The following is a 21893-nucleotide window of genomic DNA, read 5'->3' as shown; positions in this document are numbered from 1 at the left end:
TACGGAATCCTCTATCCTTTTCACTAAATCTTGGAGACTTCTGTAGTGAGCAAGTTTATGTAAGCCTTAGGTTTTTAAGAATAGTTGATATGGGACATATATACATGAAGCTCATACGAAGGGAAGCTGATTGGTTTGGTGAGTGTTTCTTCAGACTTCCAGTATAACAGCTATTATAACAGGGAGATTTTCATCAAATGGGAAATATTGGAAGGAAATTGTCAAGCACTGGAACAGGCTGCCCAGGGAAGTGGTTGGGTCACCATTCCTGGAGGTATTTAAAAGATGTGTAGATGTGGCACTTAGGGACATGGTTTAGTGGTGGACTTGGCGGTGTTAGGTTTATGGCTGGACTCTGTCTTAAAGGTCTTTTCCAACCTAAATGGTTCTATGATTCTGTGATTCTATTCTATGAAATATACGGCTAACCTGAGGATTTTGATGAAACTTAGGGAATTAAGGATACTGAATTAGTTTTCATCTTGGCTTTTTTTTTAACTAGGGTTTCCATGTAATTTACCTGTAGTATCCTTTCCTCTTCTGGCTTTTTTAGGAGCCTTGCTTTTTTCCCTCCTACCTGTCAGGGTAGATGTAGAGCAGCAGAAGCTTTGTGGCTAGAAGTATCTGTTCTCTCAAGTGCGATCAGTGTGGTGAGGTCATACTGAAAAGCTGACTAACAGGGGAATGAACTCTTGCACAAGCCAACAAAACACAAAAACCTACTCCTCCCAAATTCACATTACACATTAAATTAAGGTTTCTAACAATGTTTCTTCCACATACAGGAAGAAGGAAGAACTTACTGTGGGAGGCAGGAGGAAAATGCTACCAAACATTAAGAACCCAGACCTTGAATCTGGAGATCCTTGCCAACAAGCTAATCTTGAGATTTCTAAATCCATTTCTTTTTTCTTTACTACAGCTAGAGTTTGAATGTGCACTTTTATTTCACTCACTAGAAAAAGCCATGTTTTCGGAAGAAAACTCTGAATGTTTCTACTGGAAGGGACAAAGAAAGATGCAACTGGCTTAAAAAGCTTGGCACTGTTTATTTAAATGTATAGTAAAGCCAGATGAATGAAACTGAAGATCATACTTGCAGGTGATGCAAATATCAGGGTTACCTCAACAGCTTACACAAAAATCCCAGTGTGAACCAGGTAGTGTTCTGCAGTGTTTGAGCTGTGTGTTTATAGCACAGCTTTGCTGCTGTTTGGAGTTCTGAAAGGGTCTTGAGTCATTGCAGTAATCAAACATAGTTGTTGGGTTTTTTGAGTGTGAAAAGTAACACTGGCTTGTCATCAAACATGTCAATCAGACTCAGATAATAAACTGTTGAATGCCGCTTTCTTTCAAAGACAAAAAATAAAGCTTTTCTGTAAAGCTGTTGGACATGTTTTGTTATGCAGATGGTTATTTTACTTTTATAGAACAAACTGCAGGTAAGCTGAGAATCCACAAAGCCACTGTAAAGAGTGACTGCGTTTGAGCTTGTGCCTAAAATGGGACAAAACTTGATGAAATTGTTGACTTTCATAAAAGCCCAAACTTCATTTGAAGTTTGCATTAATGTGAGCAATTGGAAGAGAAGAAACTTAACATATGCCAGTCCATCAGGTGGCATATGACACCTAGCACACTTATTTTGGTTACCTGCAGACACTAGATGAGACTGGAATTTCTGGTACTCACCTGTTTTTCTTTCTGAACCATGTCTTGTGAGAAGTAAAGCAGAGAGCATGTGAAGAGTTGTTTGGGGAAAGCTTCCCTTACACTTGCAGTTATCAGCATGGATCTAGGAGTGTAAAATTTGGTTGATCTTTAATGTGTACAGTTAGAAATTTTTATTTTGGCCTATCAATTTGTCCTGGTTTTGGACACAATTAAAAAGGTAGAGCTGTGGAGTTCTGCTTTAGCTTCTCATGGTCGTGCACTGTGTTACGTGTGAAGGTCTATGTGGGGAATAAAAAATGAACAGCATGGAACCAGTTCTTTTTTCTTGTCTTTTTAGATGGTCCTACATTAGATGCAGTACAGAAACACATCTCTAACAAAACATTAGTTACTTTTGAGATCTAGCTTGTGAACTACTGTTTTCCTTCTAGTTCCAACATAAAATCCTAGGGACATCTAGTTTTCTTCCCTTTTAACTGGTCCTGCCTTCACTGTGGAATTTGGGGCACTCCTGACATCCTGCCGTTCTGCCTAGCTAAAATGTGTAGAAGTGATTATAACCCATGATGAAACACGTGGAAGCCTACTTGACTTCTTTCAGTCGCGGAAAGGCTAGGTATTGCGGTGGAACAGATCTCGGTCATATTTCCCCAACAGGGGCTGTGAACCGAGTGCAATAGGATCATGTTGGGATTTGCTGTGGAGACCAACGATAGTGGTGTGGATCCTCCTGCAATTTAAGAAATGCAAAAGCACTAATACTGTATTGATTTTTTTAAAAAATTAATAGAAATGAATAGAAAACTTGAGCCCTGGCTAGCCCACAGTTTTTAATAGATGGTCTACACTTTTGCTTTCTAAATTCTTCTGATTTTAGTAGCAAATTTGAAATGCTTACTGTGTCAGTTTCTTGTTGAACCAGCCCAGCTCAGGAGTGTGGTGTAAAAGAGCAAAGAATTCATTCTTAATTTAGAGATCTTGTATATTGAAGTAATTTCTGCAGCCTTCTAAAACATCACAGTGCACTTAGATATGTGCTGGGCATTGGTAATGATATTGCTGTTCTCATAGCAGTGCCATGAGGAACAACCGACAGATTTTAAATAGCTTTACAACATCCTTCTGTGTGTATTGTGTAAAGTCATGATCTTTAGAAACAATCATTTAATAATGAGGGTGGTCAAACACTGGCACAGGTTGCCCAGAGAGGCCGTGAAGTCTCTGTCTGTGGAGATGCTCAAAACCTGCCTGACACCGTCCTGGGCTGCCTGCTCCAGCGGGCCCTGCTTGAGCAGGGGGTTGGGCTTGGGTGATCTCAAGAGGTCTCTTCCAGCCTCAACGACTTCTTTCTGTGAACAAAGGCCAACTGTGTGGGTTGTTTTTAGTTGTTTTCCTTTTTATATAAAGAGTTGATTTCCTCTGGGGAGTTAGGAGTGGTTTTAAGGGACCTATGCATATGCAACATTGGTTAAGATTGTTTTCACCAAGATTCTCCCTCAAAATAGAGTTCCTTTCTGAGAGGTGGTTGTGTTTAAAAGCACTCGCTTACACAACAGATCCAGTCCTTTATGTATTCAGATTTGCTTGTATTAGTTACGAAAACAGAGCAAGTTTTGTATCTTTTGAGTCCATCCCATTATGGAAGAGAGATGTATTTTGTTGAAGATGAATAATCAGGAGATCAAAGTGCTTTCATTCTGTCCAAATCTGGGGAAGAAGCCACGCACGGAGCGTTTAAAGGGTAGGCTAACCTGTGTGTAACTGAGGTCATGACAGGAGAAGGCAAATGGAAAATAACCTATGTGTGCTGGGTTCTGTGGTGTGTTCGGTGTGACTGGAGAGGAGTAAACAAAGCAGGTTGAATTTAGAAACCAGAATTGTAACTTTTAGGAAAGTTTTGGGGAATAGAACAACATAATTTAAAGGACAAATCATTTTATATGAAGTTATTGTTAGGAATAACAGACTTTCTGAAATGTATGGGCAAATTTGTTAGTCTAATTTGTTTTCATTTTTAAATCTTTATTGGGAGTGTTAAGTAATTTGCACTTTTCACACTGTAAGGTAATGAAATATAAGGGAAGCTCAAACATTAATCAAAGCTACTAACCCACTGAGCAAGGGAAGAAACTCAATTTACAGCAAAAAGATGGTTTTATGATTTAATGCTTTAAATATGTGCTGTATCAAAATGTTACTGCTGTCTAGTAAAGCAAAGGATGGGGCTAAAACTGTTAAAGGAAATGCAATATTTTAGTGTTCTGAAGTAGTGAAATCGTCAAAGGGCTGCTACTTAGTAACAGTGACATCTTTGACTGTCAACTTTATTCATGAGATAATATATGTAGCACGATGCAGTGTGTAAAATGTGTTCTTAATAGTTAGAAATCACCTGTGGAGGTGCGTAAAGCAGTCAGTAAGTAGCTAGCATTATAAATTCCTAAAACCCACATATGTTCTTATATGGCATAGGTGAGTAAAAGTAAAGTCTTCATACGGATTTTGTGTTGAGGAAAGGACATAAGATCTTGAGCTAGGGGCAGAGGTTTGCTTTTAAAAGTAATATGATCTGCCCTGTGGGGGACTGTATGCTCTTACCGGTGCATGGAGTGCGCAGCAACAGCGGAGGTAGCTGAGATTGTCTGCAAGGCAAGCGAGCTGCAAGGGATTCTTTAAAATGAGAATGGTGAGAGAGGGAAGCAAGTTCAGGCTTCTCTGTGCTCCAGCTGGAGACAGGGGTGATCTGACAAGCTTGGTAGCACCATGTGAGTAAATGGCACTGAGAGATGCAGAGAAATAAGAGGGAAGGCTATTTTTAATACGCAGTTCTCGGAGGTGGAGGGCTGTTGTAGCGTGGCAACGTTACTGTGCCATTCCCACAGACTTAATTTCTGGTGGGAGTCTTCCCTTCTCACCTCTCTATCATGAAGCGTGAGGGTCCGATAGAAGATGTGTCTTGACTTCTACGGAGTGGACAGCCTCTAAAACAAAAATGTTTTGGAGTTGTTTTCTTGCTTTTCATATCATCCTGCTGCTTCTCTCATGTCTCTCATTCCTGTTTCTGCCTGTTTTAATTCCCATTATTTCTGTTCATCCTGTGGCGTGCCATGCTGCTTTCTTTTTCTGTTAGCTATCTGTGAAGCTTAGGCTTCCATCATACATCTTCTGATGTAGCTCCTAATCAAGACTTACCCTTATTTTCAGGGCTAGATATCTTGGTTTGGGACTCCTAAGTGCTACCAGGATGAAGTATTAGGAGTTACACTTGATTGCGAGTCAAACTGGTTGCAGACAGCTTAATCTCTTCCTCTGGCTTTTCTTTTGCTGTGTTTCGCATTACATTTTTGCCTCTTCTCACATCCTTATTTGCCTCTTGCCTTACGCTTCCTTCATCAACTGTATTGCTGTTGCTTTTTGGTATTTCATGAGCAACACCGGCCGTTTAGGAAGAGCAAATCATATGACTAATTTTTCCATTGCTTGGAAAAAAGCATTGCCCAGGGAGAACAGCACAGAAAGCAGGGTTAAAATTCTCTGGCTGCTTAGAGAAGGAGGCAGTCTACTAAAAGTGTCTTGTCTTTCTTTGCAGTCTCTTGCAAGACGAAAGCAAACATGCTGTTTCTGCTAATGCCACGTTATTCTGGGATAAGAAGCCTAGCTACAGTTGGTCTTGATCACTTCTTGCAGAGTTTTATACCGGGGGGCTGCACAATGTGTCTTGGAGTTCATTAGTACCGTAACTCTAACTGGTTGTATAATCTGTGTTGTGGGTTTAATATGCTATGGCTGCTGATACACCTGACTTTGCCCAGGAGAAAGCACCTTGCGTCTGGCAGAGCCGCTGTGGAACTGGAGCCAGTAAAGTCTATTTTCCTTTCTCTGCTGTTCCTTTCCCCAAATGTGTGGGTCTGCTTGGGTTCAGGGGGGCAAGTCTGACTTGTGTGGCCGTGTCAATATTGTGTCCCTTGGTGCATTCTGCAGTGCTGCAGATCTTAGACCCTTCTTGTCCAGGATGACGGTTGGTTATATTTGCGTGTGTTTAATTCTCGTAGTGCTTTTGGCCCTAGACCTGATTTCTAACATCTATACAGTTTCAAAGTAAATCAAAACCTCAGGAAAGTCAGGATATTAACAGTGTACTTCTTTACGGGGTGAGGGAGGATGGGCATTATCCCATACCGTCTCTTCCCTGGAAAAAACCCACCTGTCCTGTTTAACATTTTTCAGTGACCTGGAGGTAGCAATGGAGTGCACCCAAATTGCAGATGACACCCAACTGGGCAACAGTCAATATGCTGGAGGCTGCTTATTCAGAGGGACCTAGATAGGCTGGAGGATTGGGCCAACAGGAACCCTGTGAAGTTCAACAAGGAGAAACACAAAGCCCTGTGTTAGGAGTTACTGAATTCAGTAGCCCTTTGCCCTCTGTTTTCCTGTGCTTGTTCCTCCCCAGTCTTCCTTGCTGCCTTCCCCTAAATATCACACAAGTCTTGTACAGTCCCATGTGCTCCTCCCCGCCATTCCATGGTGAGTCCCATAGCTCTGTAGGCATTAGTTCTCCTTGGTGGGATCTGGGCACTGTTGACCCTCATTGGAGGTTTTCAAGACTCAACTGGATAAACCCTTGAGCAGCCTGATTCTACCTCATAGCTGACCCTGTTTTCAGCAAGAGTTTGAACTAAAGACCTCCAGAGATCCTTTCTAACCTGACTTACCTGGTTATTCTGAAAGTTGCTGCTGAACTATAAATAAATAAATTCTGAGTTGTTTGCTCTATGTTTGCATCATAACTTGCTAATAATAATCTGTATTTTAAGTCAGCATATTGCAGTCCTGTTCTGCCTGTTGATGATACTTATATGGTAGACTAGCAAAATACTTCAATTTCTTAATCAATCCTTTATCAAATTTCTAAAGTTGTTTAATATTTGCATTTATTAGTGAATTCCTTGGTCTGTGTCAAAGTTTGGGGTTTTTTTTTAATAGATGCTAACTTTAGAAACTAGAGTTGGGTCTCTGTACTGTCTCTTAAAAGTGATTGTGCTAAATCAGTGTTAGAAACTTGTCAACACAGTGGACAAGTTTTAAACTACAGTTACACTATTTTGCCGAGATGTTAAAAATAGTAGTTAAAATGTGCCAGTATGGCATATTACTGCATGCTGGATTTTTTTTTTTTTTCCCAGAGAATCAAATGTGTATTAGTGGTACATCAGGTATGAGCTGTAAGGCAAATTGTGTTCTAGGACTTCTAAACCAGGACTTCTCACATTTTAACTACATGATTGAGTTCAGGTATCTGTTCACTGTGTGCCATGAATGAGCACAGTAAGGTGAAAATAGAAATATCTGGTTTTGTAAGCTAGCTTTTAAAAACTGCTCGAGGTGGTCTGCTTTCATAGCTGACTGTGGCCTTTTCTGAGAGGGGGGGAAGTTCCTGGTTGAACAATCTGTGTGTTCCTAAATAGATGTTGACTACCTTACTTACACAGTAGAGATTCAACATTACAGTGGCCCGCATCCTGGACCAGTGTCAGAGCAATACTGTTGGACTAAGATCAGTGGTGTTGTAAGCCAAGTACTTGGAAGACATCCAGGTCTGGATACCAATGTTGTGTACCAGTGGGAATCTGGAATGAGAAGTCTTGGGGACACACGTACTTTTGCAATTACATTTACTCGCTGACGCATGAGGGCCGTGGATGTGCTATGGGTTAGGTGCAGTAGCACAAAACATTCACATCGTTAAGACTTCCAGCACCAAGACAGTTTGTGCATACTTTGGCTACTATTTAACCAGAGTTCTGTTGGTTGAGTGCATAAAAAGCTCTTAAGTTTTGTTTTTTTTTTTTTTTTTTTCCATTCGAAGTTGATGGTGATTCTTAGATGACTTTGTTTAAGAGTGTGGCAACTGCATTGGTATACCACCTTGAAACATGTAGCGTGCAAGTTTGCGAGCTCACGCGCTTTCATGGCTAGCATGGCATACATAAGGAGCATACAGGAAGATCAGAATGACAAATGTAAATGGATACGAATTTGCTCTTTCCAGGATGTACAGAATCACAGTACTGGATTTTTCTGTTCACATGTTCACATAAGTCAGTGTGTCTGTAGCGTGACTTACTCAGAACAGCTGTTTCTTCTGTCAAAGCTAATGCAGCTCAAAATTTCATGATGATGTTTACAGTTTCATCAACAAACTTTTTAGTGATCACTCCCTTCTTAATCTAAGGGAGCAATATATCCTCATCTAATGTCATCAGTGGTTCATTGTGGCAATGGATTAAAGCAGTCATTTTGTTCTTCAATAATTATGTATTAGTTGTATAGGGTTTTACTTGAAATTCCAAAAGAACAGAACAGTGTAAGATCCATGTTTTGATATTAGTCAGCACTGTAGAAGTTACTTATTAGATTCTTTTATAAGACCACAGAGATTGTTTCCTGCTGTATTGGGTACTTAAAGCATGGAGTGAAAGATCAGCAGTGTCTTTTTTTTTTTTTTTTTTTTTTTTTTTTTTTTTAAAATGCTCTTGATAAAGGTCTAGCTTTCTGCCCTCTACTGAGCACAGGTTTCACATCTAGCTACCCTAACATGCAGGGGCGCATACTGACTTTTGAAGATGTATGTTGTTTTCTGAGGTGTCCCTTTCCAGATTTTGTTTTGATGGAAACCATAAGCTACTTCAGAGCTTCATGGCAGTAGTTATAAGTCTACAGGCTTTTTTTCAGAGGGGAAAATGTCAGATTTTAATTTATCTTGGCAAAAGTAAGGTTTTGCTTTAGAAAGACAGCCCATTCTATGTGTTTCTGATCTTGTCTCCATCACTGTGCTTGAGCATTTTAAGGCTGGGTGGGAACTGTTGCAGTAATCATCTTCTGTTAAAGGTCTCTCCTGTTTTTTTGTCCTTTCTATTTCAGATTTAGCCTTGGAATCTAATCCATCTGATCATCCCAGAGCAAGCACAATTTTCCTGAGCAAGTCTCAAACAGATGGTAAGCTAAGTTTTTTCCAATTTAAAAAAAGGCGGGAGAAAAAGTGGAAGAATAACTGCCTATTTTAATTATACAGCTCGAGAACACTTAAATTGCTTTAATTCTTTCAAAGCATAGGGATTAATAATTTGCATGTTTACACAAAAGTGTGTTTGTAGGCTGTTTTACTTTACACTTAAAATCACTTGTTCTTCTAAGATCAGGAGATTTCAGAGTCTGGATCCTAGTAGTCTGAAGGAGCAAGGCTTTCTTCACTAGTGTAATTCAAACTTCAAGCAGTGGTGTTTTTTGTTTTTTTTTTTTAATAACCAAGGACTGTTCTAAAAATTGCTTTAAATTAAAAAAAAATATATTAAAGGACAGTTTTCTGTAAGGAATAATAAGCCTAAGCCATCAGTCCATATCAGTTGCTTTTGAATATGTTGTTTTAAACTGTTTGAATAGTTTCAGTAGCATAATTATTCTTGAATCCTGGTTTTAATTACATGGATGTATTGGGATTTTCAGTTTCTTTGCAGATCATTTGTTTACTTAATAAAGTCAATTTTGAACAGCTACTATAGCTTGTGCATTCCAAAATGCTGTTAAAAACTGGAGGCATTTCAGTATTGCACAAATGAAAAAGAATTCTGGCAATAGTAAATTTTGAAGTTGCAACTAAAAAGGAGTTTGAGATATTCTTTTTAAAATGCTTCTGTTCCTTTTATAGTTGGTTCTTGTTTGAAGCACTGCTTTTTCTAAGGCAGTGTCGCACTTGAGATTGGATGTGTTGATGGAAAGCTGCAGCGTGTCTTCTACCTTGGCATAGCTTTGCCACAGAAAGTAGAATTATTTTGACAGGTCTGTCAGTTGCAGTCCTGCTATTCAGAGTCTTATGGCGAGTAAAATTGTCAGTTGTATCAACTTCACAAGGCTCAGATAATCTGTGAGCAGTGGAAACAAGGACTAGCATGATTCTCCAGAAGAGATGATACCAAGGGAATGTAGGCCTCCTTTCCTCGAGGCCCCTGAGGTCAGTCTGCAAACAGACAGAGAATCTGACCAGCACGTTTCAAACACCTCTTAGATGAGCGCTGCTTAAATTGCAATTAGCAAGTTGCCATAGTTCTTGAACATTGTAGCGCAGCTTCACTGTGCAGCCTTTCAGCCTTGCTGCAAATAATGTTAAACTACATGAACATCCTTGTTGGGGGTAGTATTGCTTTTAAACATGACTCGGTATTCTTCAAATGTAATGTATTGAAATGTGTACACTTGTGTTCATGTAGAAAAATGGTCTGCTAGGTGAGATAATAACTATTAAACTAATCTCTGAAGTTTGTATTAGTTGGATGAGTTTATTTTTACAGGGTATTTTTATTGACAAGTCGGGCAGAAGAATTTATTTTCTAATTTACCTGGATCTTCTTTAGTTAACCTTTCTTAGAACTAGTAGAATTAACATCCGTAAGTTCTCTCTCACTGAGATGTTATCAGGATTATGAGTTTTGATTTATGCAAAAAGACCAAAAAAATTTGGATCCTCTCTTCCAATTGTTAATTTTTCTAAATACGTAAGAGAATGTGTCCTGCTATCAAGTGGTGGTGATCTGAGGTCAAAACTTTGGAGAAGTCACCTGTCCGGGCTGGTCGCATTTGTATAGCTTTCTGCATGTGTGCAACTCTCAGCTCTCCTTTAACAGCACTGTTTTACTGCTGCTGTTATAGCTGAAAGTTAAACCTAACAATCTTTTTTTGAAAGGCTGACACAGTTTAAAATGATCAAATAACATGGTTGCAGTTATATGATAAATAGGCATAGATTGTGCCAGCATCTTCTATGCAGCGAAATACCTTTTTACCTTCTGCTGTCTAATAGGAGGAGAGAGAACACGTATATAATGCTGGGCACCTTCCTCCTTGTGTGTCTTTGGCAGGTTCGGTGTGTGATGGTTCTCCTTCTGTTTGCTGAGTAGTTGCTGTTGCATGTTGGACATTGTCTGTTTGAACTATCTGAAATCATCCAGTTTTTCATGATGCACAGCATCTCTTCAAAGCTGAGACATTTTTCCCTTATTGCAATGGGTAGAAGTAGTTCCTAAATGTACACATGGATAGCTGGAAGTAGTATGTAGTTTACTAGCTTGATAAAACTCAGTGTTTTTTCCTCAAACTACTTTTCCAGACACCTAAAGTCAAATTTGAAACTTTTAATGTTCATGTACTTCAGAAGACTGGGTTAATGGAATGACTTTATTGAACGTAGATTGGGATTGTATTTTAGAAACCTTTCAGTTCACGTTCTTTCCCCCCTCTTTCTAGTGCGAGAGAAGAGGAAGAGTAACCACATCAATCACGTAAGTGAAACAAATTCTTAGTGTGCTGTATAGCTAATATTAGCATATTGGGATAAAGACAAATTCAAGAAACAACAGTAGCAGTTCTAGGTATATAGTCCTACACATGTTCAAAATGCTCCTTAGCAAGGTAAAACTGAATTATCTTTGCCTGTATTTAAAAACTAAACAAACGGGCACAGTATCACAGGGCATAGAATGGCTGATGTCAAAAGAATAAGAATGGATTTTTTTGTTGTATCAGTCTTGAGCATTTCAGAACACTAAAGGAGAAAATATAACTCAAACAGCATACATTGTTTTATTTTTTTAAACAGAAATAAAACTGGATTAATTTCTCAGCTGAGATGACAAATCTTAAATGACTTGCTGTTTGAGCATCACTACAGGACTTATTGTAAGAAATGTATCCAGCATGAAAAGAGAATGATGAACAAACATTATAATCAGCATGAGAAACAAATGATAATCCATTAGTTTTAAAATCTGAAAATGTGCTCTATGCTTCTTCTGCAAATATTAGTTGGTTTTGACACTTCATTTAACAAAAAAATGTACAGAAAAGATGCAATGACATTAATAAGCGGATAAAAAAATTACTGACTAGTAAAGCTAAGAACGGAAGTTACTAACACAAAGCTTAAAAAATACCGTCTAGCAGAAGTGTCTACCGATAAGTTACTGGTAAGATAATGATATTTCAAGTCTGTTGTATTTAGTATGATTATGGGGGGTGATTCTTTTTTTTTTTCTTTTGTTTTCTTTCTTTTTCAGTTACAGTTCCAGCTTTAGTCTGCCAGCACCAAGGTGAAATGTGATTGGATTGTTTTTGCTGGCAAACTTCAGCTGGAATGGGAGATGTTCCCAGGCAGCCATTGAGTTGTGAAGGGTGCCAACATTTTCATATGGAAGACTTTCAAGTTTTTAGACAAGGCATTTAAAAAGATTCTGGCAAAAACTAATGAATCTTTAATGGCTTGATTAAAACTCCTCCCTCAATTATGATGTCCTAGCTCTAGTGCAAGGCATTCTCTAAAAATGCTCAGGGAAGCCTGACTTACTGTTATATAGGAAGATTTCTTACAGTACAAAATCTACAGGATTAGGATAGATGATGGAACATATTGCTAGCTGTGAATAGTAAAAGTAAGGGTAATAGTAGTACTTTATTTCCTGATTCCAGATGTTAAACAAGACATGAGTGAAGTGAGCAATGTCAGGAAGAGGTTTCTTTTTTTTTTTTCCTAAAATAGAACAAGACAAAACCCTAAATGCAAAACTGTCTTTACAGGGAACAATTCTGAATAACCAGAAAATGTAAAGGTATAGGATATAAAAGAATGGAGATGATGATTATGGAGTCACAGGGAAATCTAATAAAGTACATCATAGAGAGAGAAGACTGAGACCTGAACTGGCATGAATGGAATGGAGAACTGAGAAAATCGGAGGACTTGCTGCTTTAGCTGCAGCTATTTGTGCTGAAAATTACTTTCTCCAAAAACGTCATGTTGTATATTACAAGGGATGATTTATAAACCGATCTTGCACAAAGGGTATCCTCGGGAACTTGATGGCTATAGGGCAGCTTGCATAGCAGGAGCACTCATCTACAAAGACCTCCTCTGCAGTAGCTACTTAAAGTGTAAAGCCAGTGTTCAGTGTGGTGAACCAAAGCTCACAGAATCCCTCTTCTTGAATGTATTTCTTTTCTTTTTTTTTTTTCTTTTTTTTCTCCCTAAGGTTTCTCCTGGGCAGCTTACGAAAAAATACAGCTCATGCTCAACAATATTTATAGATGACAGCACCGTCAGTCAGCCTAACCTTAGAAGCACAATAAAGTGGTAAGAACCATTTGTCATCAACAAGGGGCTGAATAGCACTGCAAGGTTTATTTGGGATTTTGTGGTGGTCTTGTCTGTTCCAAAGCCAGTCGCACACTTGAATGAGAGGAGCACAGCACAGCACTGCTTGGTCAGGTTGGTCATGGAAGGGGGTGGAGAGGTATGGTTAATTATGACTGCTGAAGTGAGCTTTTTTTTTCAGTTACAGAGCTAATGTAGTGTTGTATTTCAAAGTAGTTATCATTGTGCACTTGAGAATCTAAGGCAGTGCAGAAGCGTGTCAGCATTTTGGCTTTAAAAGTGTGTGTTGGTGTGGGGAGCTCAAAGTCTTCACACTGAAAGCCAAATCCAGAAACTCTCGATCTGGGAAAACTTGAAATGGATTTTGTATGGAGTTGCAGGAAAAGTTTGCAGGACTGTGTTTGCTACTTGCCAGTGGTATTAGTCTGCCCTCTAGTCGTGGATAACAGTATGTTGCTGGCTTTGGTTTTAGTTCTAGCCTTTCTACTTTTTCTTTGTATATTTGTTATTTTAGGTAGGTGAGTTTGATAACTAGTCTTCTTGGTTCTCCAGTGGAAATGGCTGTTTGACCTATTGCTCTGGGCACCACAGAGACAGTTCTTTGTGCATAGACGATACCAGCCAAGAACTGAGAAGAGAGTTTTACTGTGCTTGAAGGGAAAGTAAGGCAAAGTAGCTTCAGGCCCAGAAGGCTTTCCTGTTTTAACACTTAGTAGAGTTTGAAATGTCTAAGTTGATTTGTTGCTTTCAAATTTGGTTTCAAACAGAGGTATCTAGCATGTCATTCCTTTTCTAGAGAAGAAAACCTAAGAGATGGTGCTTGTGCCATTTTGAAGTGCTGTACAGCTGGCAACAGATCAGAGCTTGCCTGTGACGGCAGCGTTCCTGTTGCCACTGCCAATAAAGCATCTGAAATTTGGCCACAGTGGATGAGTGTCAATGTGAAATCCATTGCCTTACTTGACTCAGCAGAAACTGACATCTGTTCTTGTCCCCTTCTTGGATTATGCTGGCATATCATCATCTTTATTATTATCTCTTTTAGGCAGGTCCTAAATTAGACAGCCAGAGATAGAGTTAAAACATCAGCAGAATCTCTACAATAGTATATGTAACATTAAGTAAAACTTTTATTACATTTTAGTTGCGAGTAGTCCACATTTTCAATAAATGTTACCTAATCAGGCAATGAAGGAGTGTGTTTAAAATGCAGTATAATATTTATTTCGTGGCACAAATATCTGTACAATGAATATAGAAGTAGTTTGGCTAGCAAATTTGATTTGGCCAATTTCTGTTCAGGCAGGTAAATATTAGAAATGAGACACAGAGTACTCAAGAATGTGAGAGGAAGCCAATACATAATGGGTTCTGAACATTTTGCCCTGAACTGCTTTTGCAGTGGAATAGTGTGCACAGAATGTGCTTTGTTAAGTCTTTTCTTTTTTTGCTTTCTCTTTTTTAGTGTAACGTTAGCAATATTCTACCATATAAAGAACAGGTGAGTGAACAATTTTTTTTTTTTCCTGAAATATAGCATCTTTCTTTTTGAGCCAGGGATATGATCTTGGTCACTTCAGTAACAGCTAGTATAACTTAAAGGAGTTGAAAAATCTGATACTTCATGCTGTATCTGCTTCCTCTTTAGCTTGTACCCCCTCTTTAGCTGATACGGAAAGGTCAGTAATACACCCATCCAATGGCACATGCTTCATCGAGAACGAAGCATAAAAAATCAAAACAGAGGGAGTGAGAAGAATACACTCATCACACAAATCACAAATCAGCCTTTGAACTTTGTTTAGGTTTTCCTGAATACAGAGGTACAGATTAGTTTTGATGGGTGAAGGAACACTCTGTCCCATGTACAAATAACCCTTGCTATTATAGCTACTTACAGCATATGCTTCAAAATTACAGCTGCCTTTTTGAAATAAATGCTGTTAATGAGACAGTTTCACATTTTAAGGGAGAACTGTACTAAGCATAATATGAGAACACGGATAGCTGTTCATTGTTTAGCTTCTTAAATATTCAGTTGTAAGATCTCATCATTAAATGCTTTGCAAAAATACAGTATAACTTCATACCATATCCTAGGAAAAGCTGAACTATAAAATATGTCCCTTTATCCTCTTTAATGAATAATACTTAGTGGAGCATAGCATTACCAATTAACTCTTGTTGCTAAAACAGAGATTTTTATTTTGTAGAGATTCTGACAGATCATTGGATATTTTTGATGAAAAATCTCATCCTCTCACAGTAAGTGTAACTTTTTGATCCTCTGGATATGTATTAATATATATATTTTTTAACATCTTGATTTGTACTGTATAAGTCATAAAAATGCCTTAGCACCAGGTCACAAACAAATTGATCTTAAATTGTATCTTTATATATAAAATACAGTGCAGACAGTGTCCTCTGGACCTCTGATATCAGCTAGATCATGAGCAGAACACAGTCTTTCTAAATGTTGCAAAGTGTGTTTGGTTTTTGATGCTTTGAATAAAAACAGAAAGCAAGCACATGCTGATTCTTGCATATTTTGTATCCGGACTTTCTTGTCTGACTCCTTTCTTCCCCTCTTTAACACTACTTTAATTAATCTTTTCTATTTATTTAGGAAGACATGGTCAGTAGACATGTACCTAACCTTTTAAATGATGGCAAACAGGAGAACACAATACATGAAGCATCACACAAAGTAGGAGACAGTGAGTTTGGTCTTTAAAAAACCCGAAAGGCAAAATTTTAAAGCAAATATGCTTAATGCTGCTTGCAGTAACAGCTAGGAGCATTTGGCATGTGATTTTCATGTGACTGGTCCTGGTGCACGTTTTAGACAATCTTTAAGATGCAAAACCTCCTAGGCAAGCTCAGGAGTGGAGTGTGTGCTTTTTATGTCCCGTTTGAGCACTACTAGCTTAATAACTGTCCTACAGAACCACTTTCTTTGTTTTTCATTTGAAATTGATTTAGCAAAGCTCTAGTGGCTTTAAAAATTCAGTTTGCTCTGGGACTTAGCCGAGTGAATGCAGCTTAATCTGCCTCACAGATTTGGCTCATTAATAAACAGTTTTTAATAAAAAATTAAATATTTTAAGTTGGTTAGTTTCATCCCTAAATATGACCCATTGTGCTAGGAATTGTACACTTGAATAAACACAACCATTTACTCAATAAAAATAATGAATTTTGGGAGAAAAGCTATGTAGAAGATTTCTTGTATGGACTGTGGCACTTCAAGAGAAAAGTCTGGTCCAAAACTGTTTTTAACTGCCTGAATCTGTTGTTTCACATTGAAAATTATTTACGTAAGATGAACTCCACTTCATCAGACAATTTGTTTTCTTTATTTAGCAACCTGACATCTTTTGATCCTTTTGTATAGCCTACCTCCTATTTAATGAGTATGAATAGAGGAAAATCATTGTGTCCTTTAGGTCTCTTTTATCTTACTGCAGTATACCGACAGAAATACCGTAATGGCTGTATGTCATACTTCTAAGGGGAAAGATACAAATGGCTTGTTAGTTTCTGTAGCAATGGGGTTTTGGCTGGGTACCTACAGTTCCTTTAAAAAGGTTAATTAGCTGGAAGAAATCTCTGAACACCTTGTCCTCTAAAGATTCAGTCACAAGGTGTCCAAATCCAGGCTCTGTTGACCCTAATAGCACAAGTAACAAACTTCAAGTTCCCACCGTCACGGGGCTTAGTCACAAATACCAGTCTCCGTCCTTTCCTCCTCAGTCAGCACAAGTGTGCTTCCAATGTGTTTTTGTACTGCTCGTAGCACAGGAATTATGCAAGGGGGATCTGCTCATGTTATTCCTAATGCTGCAGGCCCACCTTCAAGAGGTAACCTCCATGGGTTAGTGGTCTATTAGAAGGCTGTGTGGAGAGTACAAAGTTAACTTACCTCTTCATTTTACTTGACATTGTTACCTGGCTATTTTAAACTGCAAAACCACATGAAAATGCTTGCTGTTTTGCTTACCTTATGACTACTTGTTTAATGCCAAGCAGCTGTGCTGTTCTCATCTGGTATCTTTACCGTACTATAGGTCTAACTTGGACTGTAGATAGAAACCGATTCAGTATCAGTCTTGCAGAAACCGTGTGTAAAGGTGGAGCTTTTGAAGCGTCATCCCTCCAGGAAGAGCGCCGAGTATCAGAATGTCTGGGGGGACAGGGTCAGAATTCTCAAATGCTTATTTTAGGATTGCTTTTACAGACACTTTATTTCTAAGCTTTTCTTCTCCCCTGTATTTAGGAACAGTTTAGCGTAGTGTCAAAGTTAAATCTAGCTGTTCATTAGCTTTATTGTCTTTCTGGAATCTCTCAAGAACGAGTCCTATGAAGACAGCGTAAGTTACCTTCCAGTTCTACCTGTGACAGAATTATTGACATATGTTCTTCAGCTCTTCCTCAGCTGGGGAATCTTGTGAAGTCTCTTAATTTTGCCTTTTGCAGAGGCAGTGCTTCCCTGATGTGTATAGATCTGTGATTTTTCTTGCAGGGAGAAACCTTTTTTTTTTTTTTTTTTTAAATCTCTTTTAGTCTGTGAAATGTTCCATGGACAATAGTTGCACCTGTAATAATGATGGTAGTTCATGCTCTTTCCTGTTAGCCTTACAGATCAAAAAAAGTGTTCAAAACAAAGATATGAGCTAAAGCTATTGTGTTTTGTTTGGAATATTCATAATATTGCAAGGCTGCTTGCTCCTTTCAGGACATGATTTTGTTCTGTCTCTGTGACAGGGAAGGGTTGTATACACTTCTGCTTGGTGAGAAGAAACAACCATCTGTGGCTGTTCTTTAAAGTCAGTATTAAGTAAGACTGATTTTCAGTAATTCAGAGAACTTTCTTTCAGCGGGAAGAAGTTCCAGATGACTACTACAAGCATGACCCTGATCACAAGCACATCTACCGGTTTGTTCGGACACTTTTCAGTGCTGCACAGTTGACAGCTGAATGTGCAATAGTGACACTGGTAAGAGATGCCTGATTACTGATACTTGAGTTTTTGGAAGACACTTTTTTTTTTCTCCCCTCAATGGGTGAACTGGGCTGAACTGACATTTAAACAGTTACGCTATCTCATGAAACCTTGTTAATAATGAAGACACTGTACAAGAGAGTTCATTAGAGAAGATTTCTAAGTAGTCACAGAAGTGGTTAACTAAAAAGGAACTTACCTTCTCTATATATGAATATGTAGTGCTTAATTATTTGTCCAGTCGAACATTTTCTTCCATAATATATAACTCGCTGAAGAAGCTTGAGAAAGGCAGAACAGTGGGACACTGTAAACAGTAGGGTATAATAAGATCAGACACAAAGACATCTTTTATTTCAGTTGTGTGGAGGGGAAAGTGAGAGTCTTGAATTCATATTAACCAGAACAGTGCAAGTAACACCACCTAAGGGGTCAAGGATCAATACGGTAGGAACTCCAGGAGATTAACTTTCTCATTAGTATGTCCTTCAATCATGGCCGTCTTTCTATCAAACTTTTTCTTTATTAAACAAAAGAGGCTACAACTTTTTTCCCCAGGTGACATGGAGGTACTTGGAACTCAAGAACAATAGTAAGAAGATATCATTACAGTTTGTTGTTTGGTTTCAGAAAGCAAGATGGATATAAAAAATTGACAATAATACTGATTATTTATACACACACACACATTATATGCATGCATATACATATATGTATATGAAGGAAAAGAAAAACACGCAAGCCATATAATTGCTGCATTAGACAATCTCTTAAACTGCACTTTGTTGCATACTAGACTTCGGTCTTCGTTGTGGCTTCTTTCTGAAAAAAAGTCTGAAAGAAGAACAGAAGAGAACTGTCACCAAAAGACAATGTGGCAATTAATTAAGCAAACTCAACTTGAAGGACTCTCTTTAATAAGGAAATAAGTAATAAAAAGACCAGATAGTTAGAGCTATTGAAACTCTGAAAGTAGTTTGAGGTTTCTGCTTTTCCAAAGACATGCAAGCAATTTTGACAGAACAAGATGATAGCTAACCCCGGGCAATCGAGCCAGCTGAAGTGTTTACAAAAAATAGAAATAGAGTTAGTTTTTAAAGTGGGTTTTACCACTAGATGGCTCTGTTATTATAGGAATACCTTTAGTCCACTTGAGGGCAAAGCAAAGGATAGGAAGAAAGTGTGGGGAGACCCTAGTAATGAAGATTGATCCTGCCCTGTACAAGAGCTTCCTGCACCCACTAGTTTCTCTGAGGTTTCATTAGGACCTTGGACTTAGTTTAGAGAACAGAACATTAAAAACAATCTATATTCAAATTTGAAAGTGTAAATTACTTGGTTTGTGGATCATTATAGGAGTGTGAAATGGCAAAAAACTTTTAAGGAGGGGACTGATTCAACGTCTTTGGGCTGATTTGAGATTACGTGGGTGGAATGAGTAAAAGACCAGGACATATCTTTGGACTTGGGTATCTTTCACTATCTAAGCAGTTGGTGATGTAGATGAAAGCAGAGGATGACGTAGGTGAAGGATTGAAGTCTGTTCTTTACAGGGTGAAATAGAAATAGCACTGTAATGCCTTTCATTGTGGAAAGGTAGCAATTAATGCATCTTCGTCCTGCGACTACAGATCACCATGCAGGTTTTAGCACTTCCTGTTAAGCTACAAGTGCTGAACAACCTTAGCTGCGATGAAAGGCGAGCGTGATGCTGAGTGAATTACTATCCCAGATAGGCCCTAATGAGAACCTGTCGGTGACTGTGTAACTCTGTGATGGAAAGAACTCTAGCAGTGTCTCGCTGAAACAGCAGCGCTCATTGCTCAGAACTGATTCTTCAGTATCTTTATTGTATACCTTGGTGGTCCAGTTCTTGTGTTGTACTAAAAAATGGAACCTGTAACTCCTGGAAGTTTGGATTCTAAAGTGTAAGTAGTAATCACTAATACTTATTTTGACACACTTACGGTAATGGGATAAAATAGTCGTATCGGACTGGCATGCTTGCTGCTCAGAACTCAGCTCCAGGTCTTAAATACACAAATAAAACTGTTTTGGGTTTTTTTCTTCTTTTTATAGGTTTATTTGGAAAGGCTTTTAACCTATGCAGAGATTGACATATGCCCTAGTAACTGGAAGAGGATAGTCCTAGGAGCTATTCTGCTGGCTTCTAAAGTGTGGGATGATCAGGCTGTGTGGAATGTGGATTATTGCCAAATATTGAAGGACATAACTGTTGAGGACATGTAAGTTGCAAGGTTTGGCTAATCTGCAGTGGTGGTTTTTTTTTTTTTTTTTTTTTTTTTTTTTTTTTTTGAATGGCCGTTTTTGTGATCATACTGAAAAAATGCGTGTCTCTGGTGCTATGATATATGTACATGATATATCTCTGGTGTCTGCCCTCATTCCCTTTTTTAACCTAGGAAACTCTGGATAACCCTACTTTGAGACAAATATGTATTAATATTTCTAATGACTTGGGTGAGTAACTTCAAAGTTAGTTTTCTTTACCTTCTTTCCCCCAGTGATGAACCATGGGACTGGCTGCTTGTTGCCACTGATTTTTGGCATTGGTGTAACTCTAAAGCGCCCAATTCATAGTCTTTTCAAAAGTCTTTTTGGGAAGGAAAAAAAAAGTGAACTAAATTTGTTCCCTGCCTTTTCTGTTTTAGAATTTGAAAAATTGCAAGGTAAGCCATAACTTGTGACTTAAGTGTCTGCTCTTGTATCCAGCTCAGGCGTAAATATCTGAAGGTCTGAATTCCTAGCCGCTGCTGCTGGCAGACAGGTGTCATTTGTGTTGGTATCTGTGCTTGCATGTGTTACATCCAGCTACTGCTACGGCTCACCCTCTTTGTGTGAGTTTAGGCTTGCCGACAGTGCTGAGAACAAAATCCTGTCTTACTACTGCTTGTTTATGCAAGGCTGTTGCTTGTGTATGTTCTTGTCTCAGCTGTAGATTTCAGTTTTTTGGAAATTTTGAAGCTGCTCTCTTTTCTTGGTGCACTCAGCTTTAAGCCCTACAATTTCTGTAGTTTCAGAGGATGTTCATCCTTGTGGCTCCAGGCTCATACTATGGGCTGGAGGCGTGTTTATGTGGAGTGGATTTGGCCCATTAGATTTTCTGTTAAATTCCTTCTTGCAAAGTTCTCTCTCCGAGAGCTTTGAGATGTCAACATTATTGTTTTAATTCTATTTGCCAGCTTGTTCCTCTATTGCCCTTATCACAGTGGTAGAAATGCTAGAAGGCTAGCTTAATATTAGGCTTTCTGGCCTTAATAAACTTGATGACATGTTTTATGCGTGTTTGACTTTTATCACACTGCTGTGCTGTAATTGAGCACGTGTCCAAGCCTGTGAAGTAACAGTACAGGAGCAGACTGAAGTGGTAGAGGTTTGCCCACAGCACTGGGAGGCTGCCTATGGGAGAGAGTCTGTTCTTGCCCCAAGCTCTCTTCCCTGGATTCAGCCTAAAGCTAATGTTTAAAATACAGTAAGTAATTATTTATCTGGGACTCTTTAGGGGGAGGAATATCCAGTTTTCTTCCTTTTAACTGGGGGGCGGCATTTCTAAAAATGGGGGAGCGATCTGCACCAAAACAGTTTTTGTTATTCAACTTATTTCACATCACAAACAGCAACAGCAAACATAGTCCCTTGTTTTATACATACCCCTTGCCTGGGAGTTCTTTGTCTCCAAATGCAGGGCTGTGCCAGCCATGCTTTCAGGAACGCATAATTAGTGATTTTATACAATGTACATCTTCACTCAACCTGGCTCAGAGTGCTCATCTATCTGAGGAACATACTTGAAGCGTTGCTGCAAATAACTCTGAGATGGCTGAAGTGGGGTCAGCGATGCTAGGAGTGCTGGAGTATACATCTTGCTCTTTTTGATGTCTCTTCTTCTGGCCCTATTTGGGACAAATCAAATTGATAGCACTGAAAATATCTGTAACAAGCAGGATGTTTATTCTCTATTGCTGATGCTGGGTCTCCTGAAATTGTCAGTA

The 21893-nt window shown here is 38.7% G+C and overlaps 1 protein-coding gene across 1 annotated transcript in view; it reads left to right on the top strand.

Moving 5' to 3' along the window:
- Positions 1-21893, top strand: part of CCNYL1 (cyclin Y like 1) — a 34844-nt gene that overhangs the window by 5414 nt on the left and 7537 nt on the right. The window contains exons 2-8 of the mRNA XM_082312328.1: positions 8599-8673; positions 10975-11009; positions 12753-12853; positions 14340-14375; positions 15088-15139; positions 17755-17874; positions 19960-20126. Coding sequence (XP_082168454.1) covers positions 8599-8673; positions 10975-11009; positions 12753-12853; positions 14340-14375; positions 15088-15139; positions 17755-17874; positions 19960-20126 — 586 coding nt within the window. The remainder of the gene's footprint in view (positions 1-8598; positions 8674-10974; positions 11010-12752; positions 12854-14339; positions 14376-15087; positions 15140-17754; positions 17875-19959; positions 20127-21893) is intronic.

This window comes from Platalea leucorodia (genome assembly GCF_965183815.1).
Source record: "Platalea leucorodia genome assembly, chromosome: 5".
NCBI lineage: Eukaryota > Metazoa > Chordata > Aves > Pelecaniformes > Threskiornithidae > Platalea > Platalea leucorodia.
This window is presented reverse-complemented; position numbering and strand designations above follow the sequence as displayed.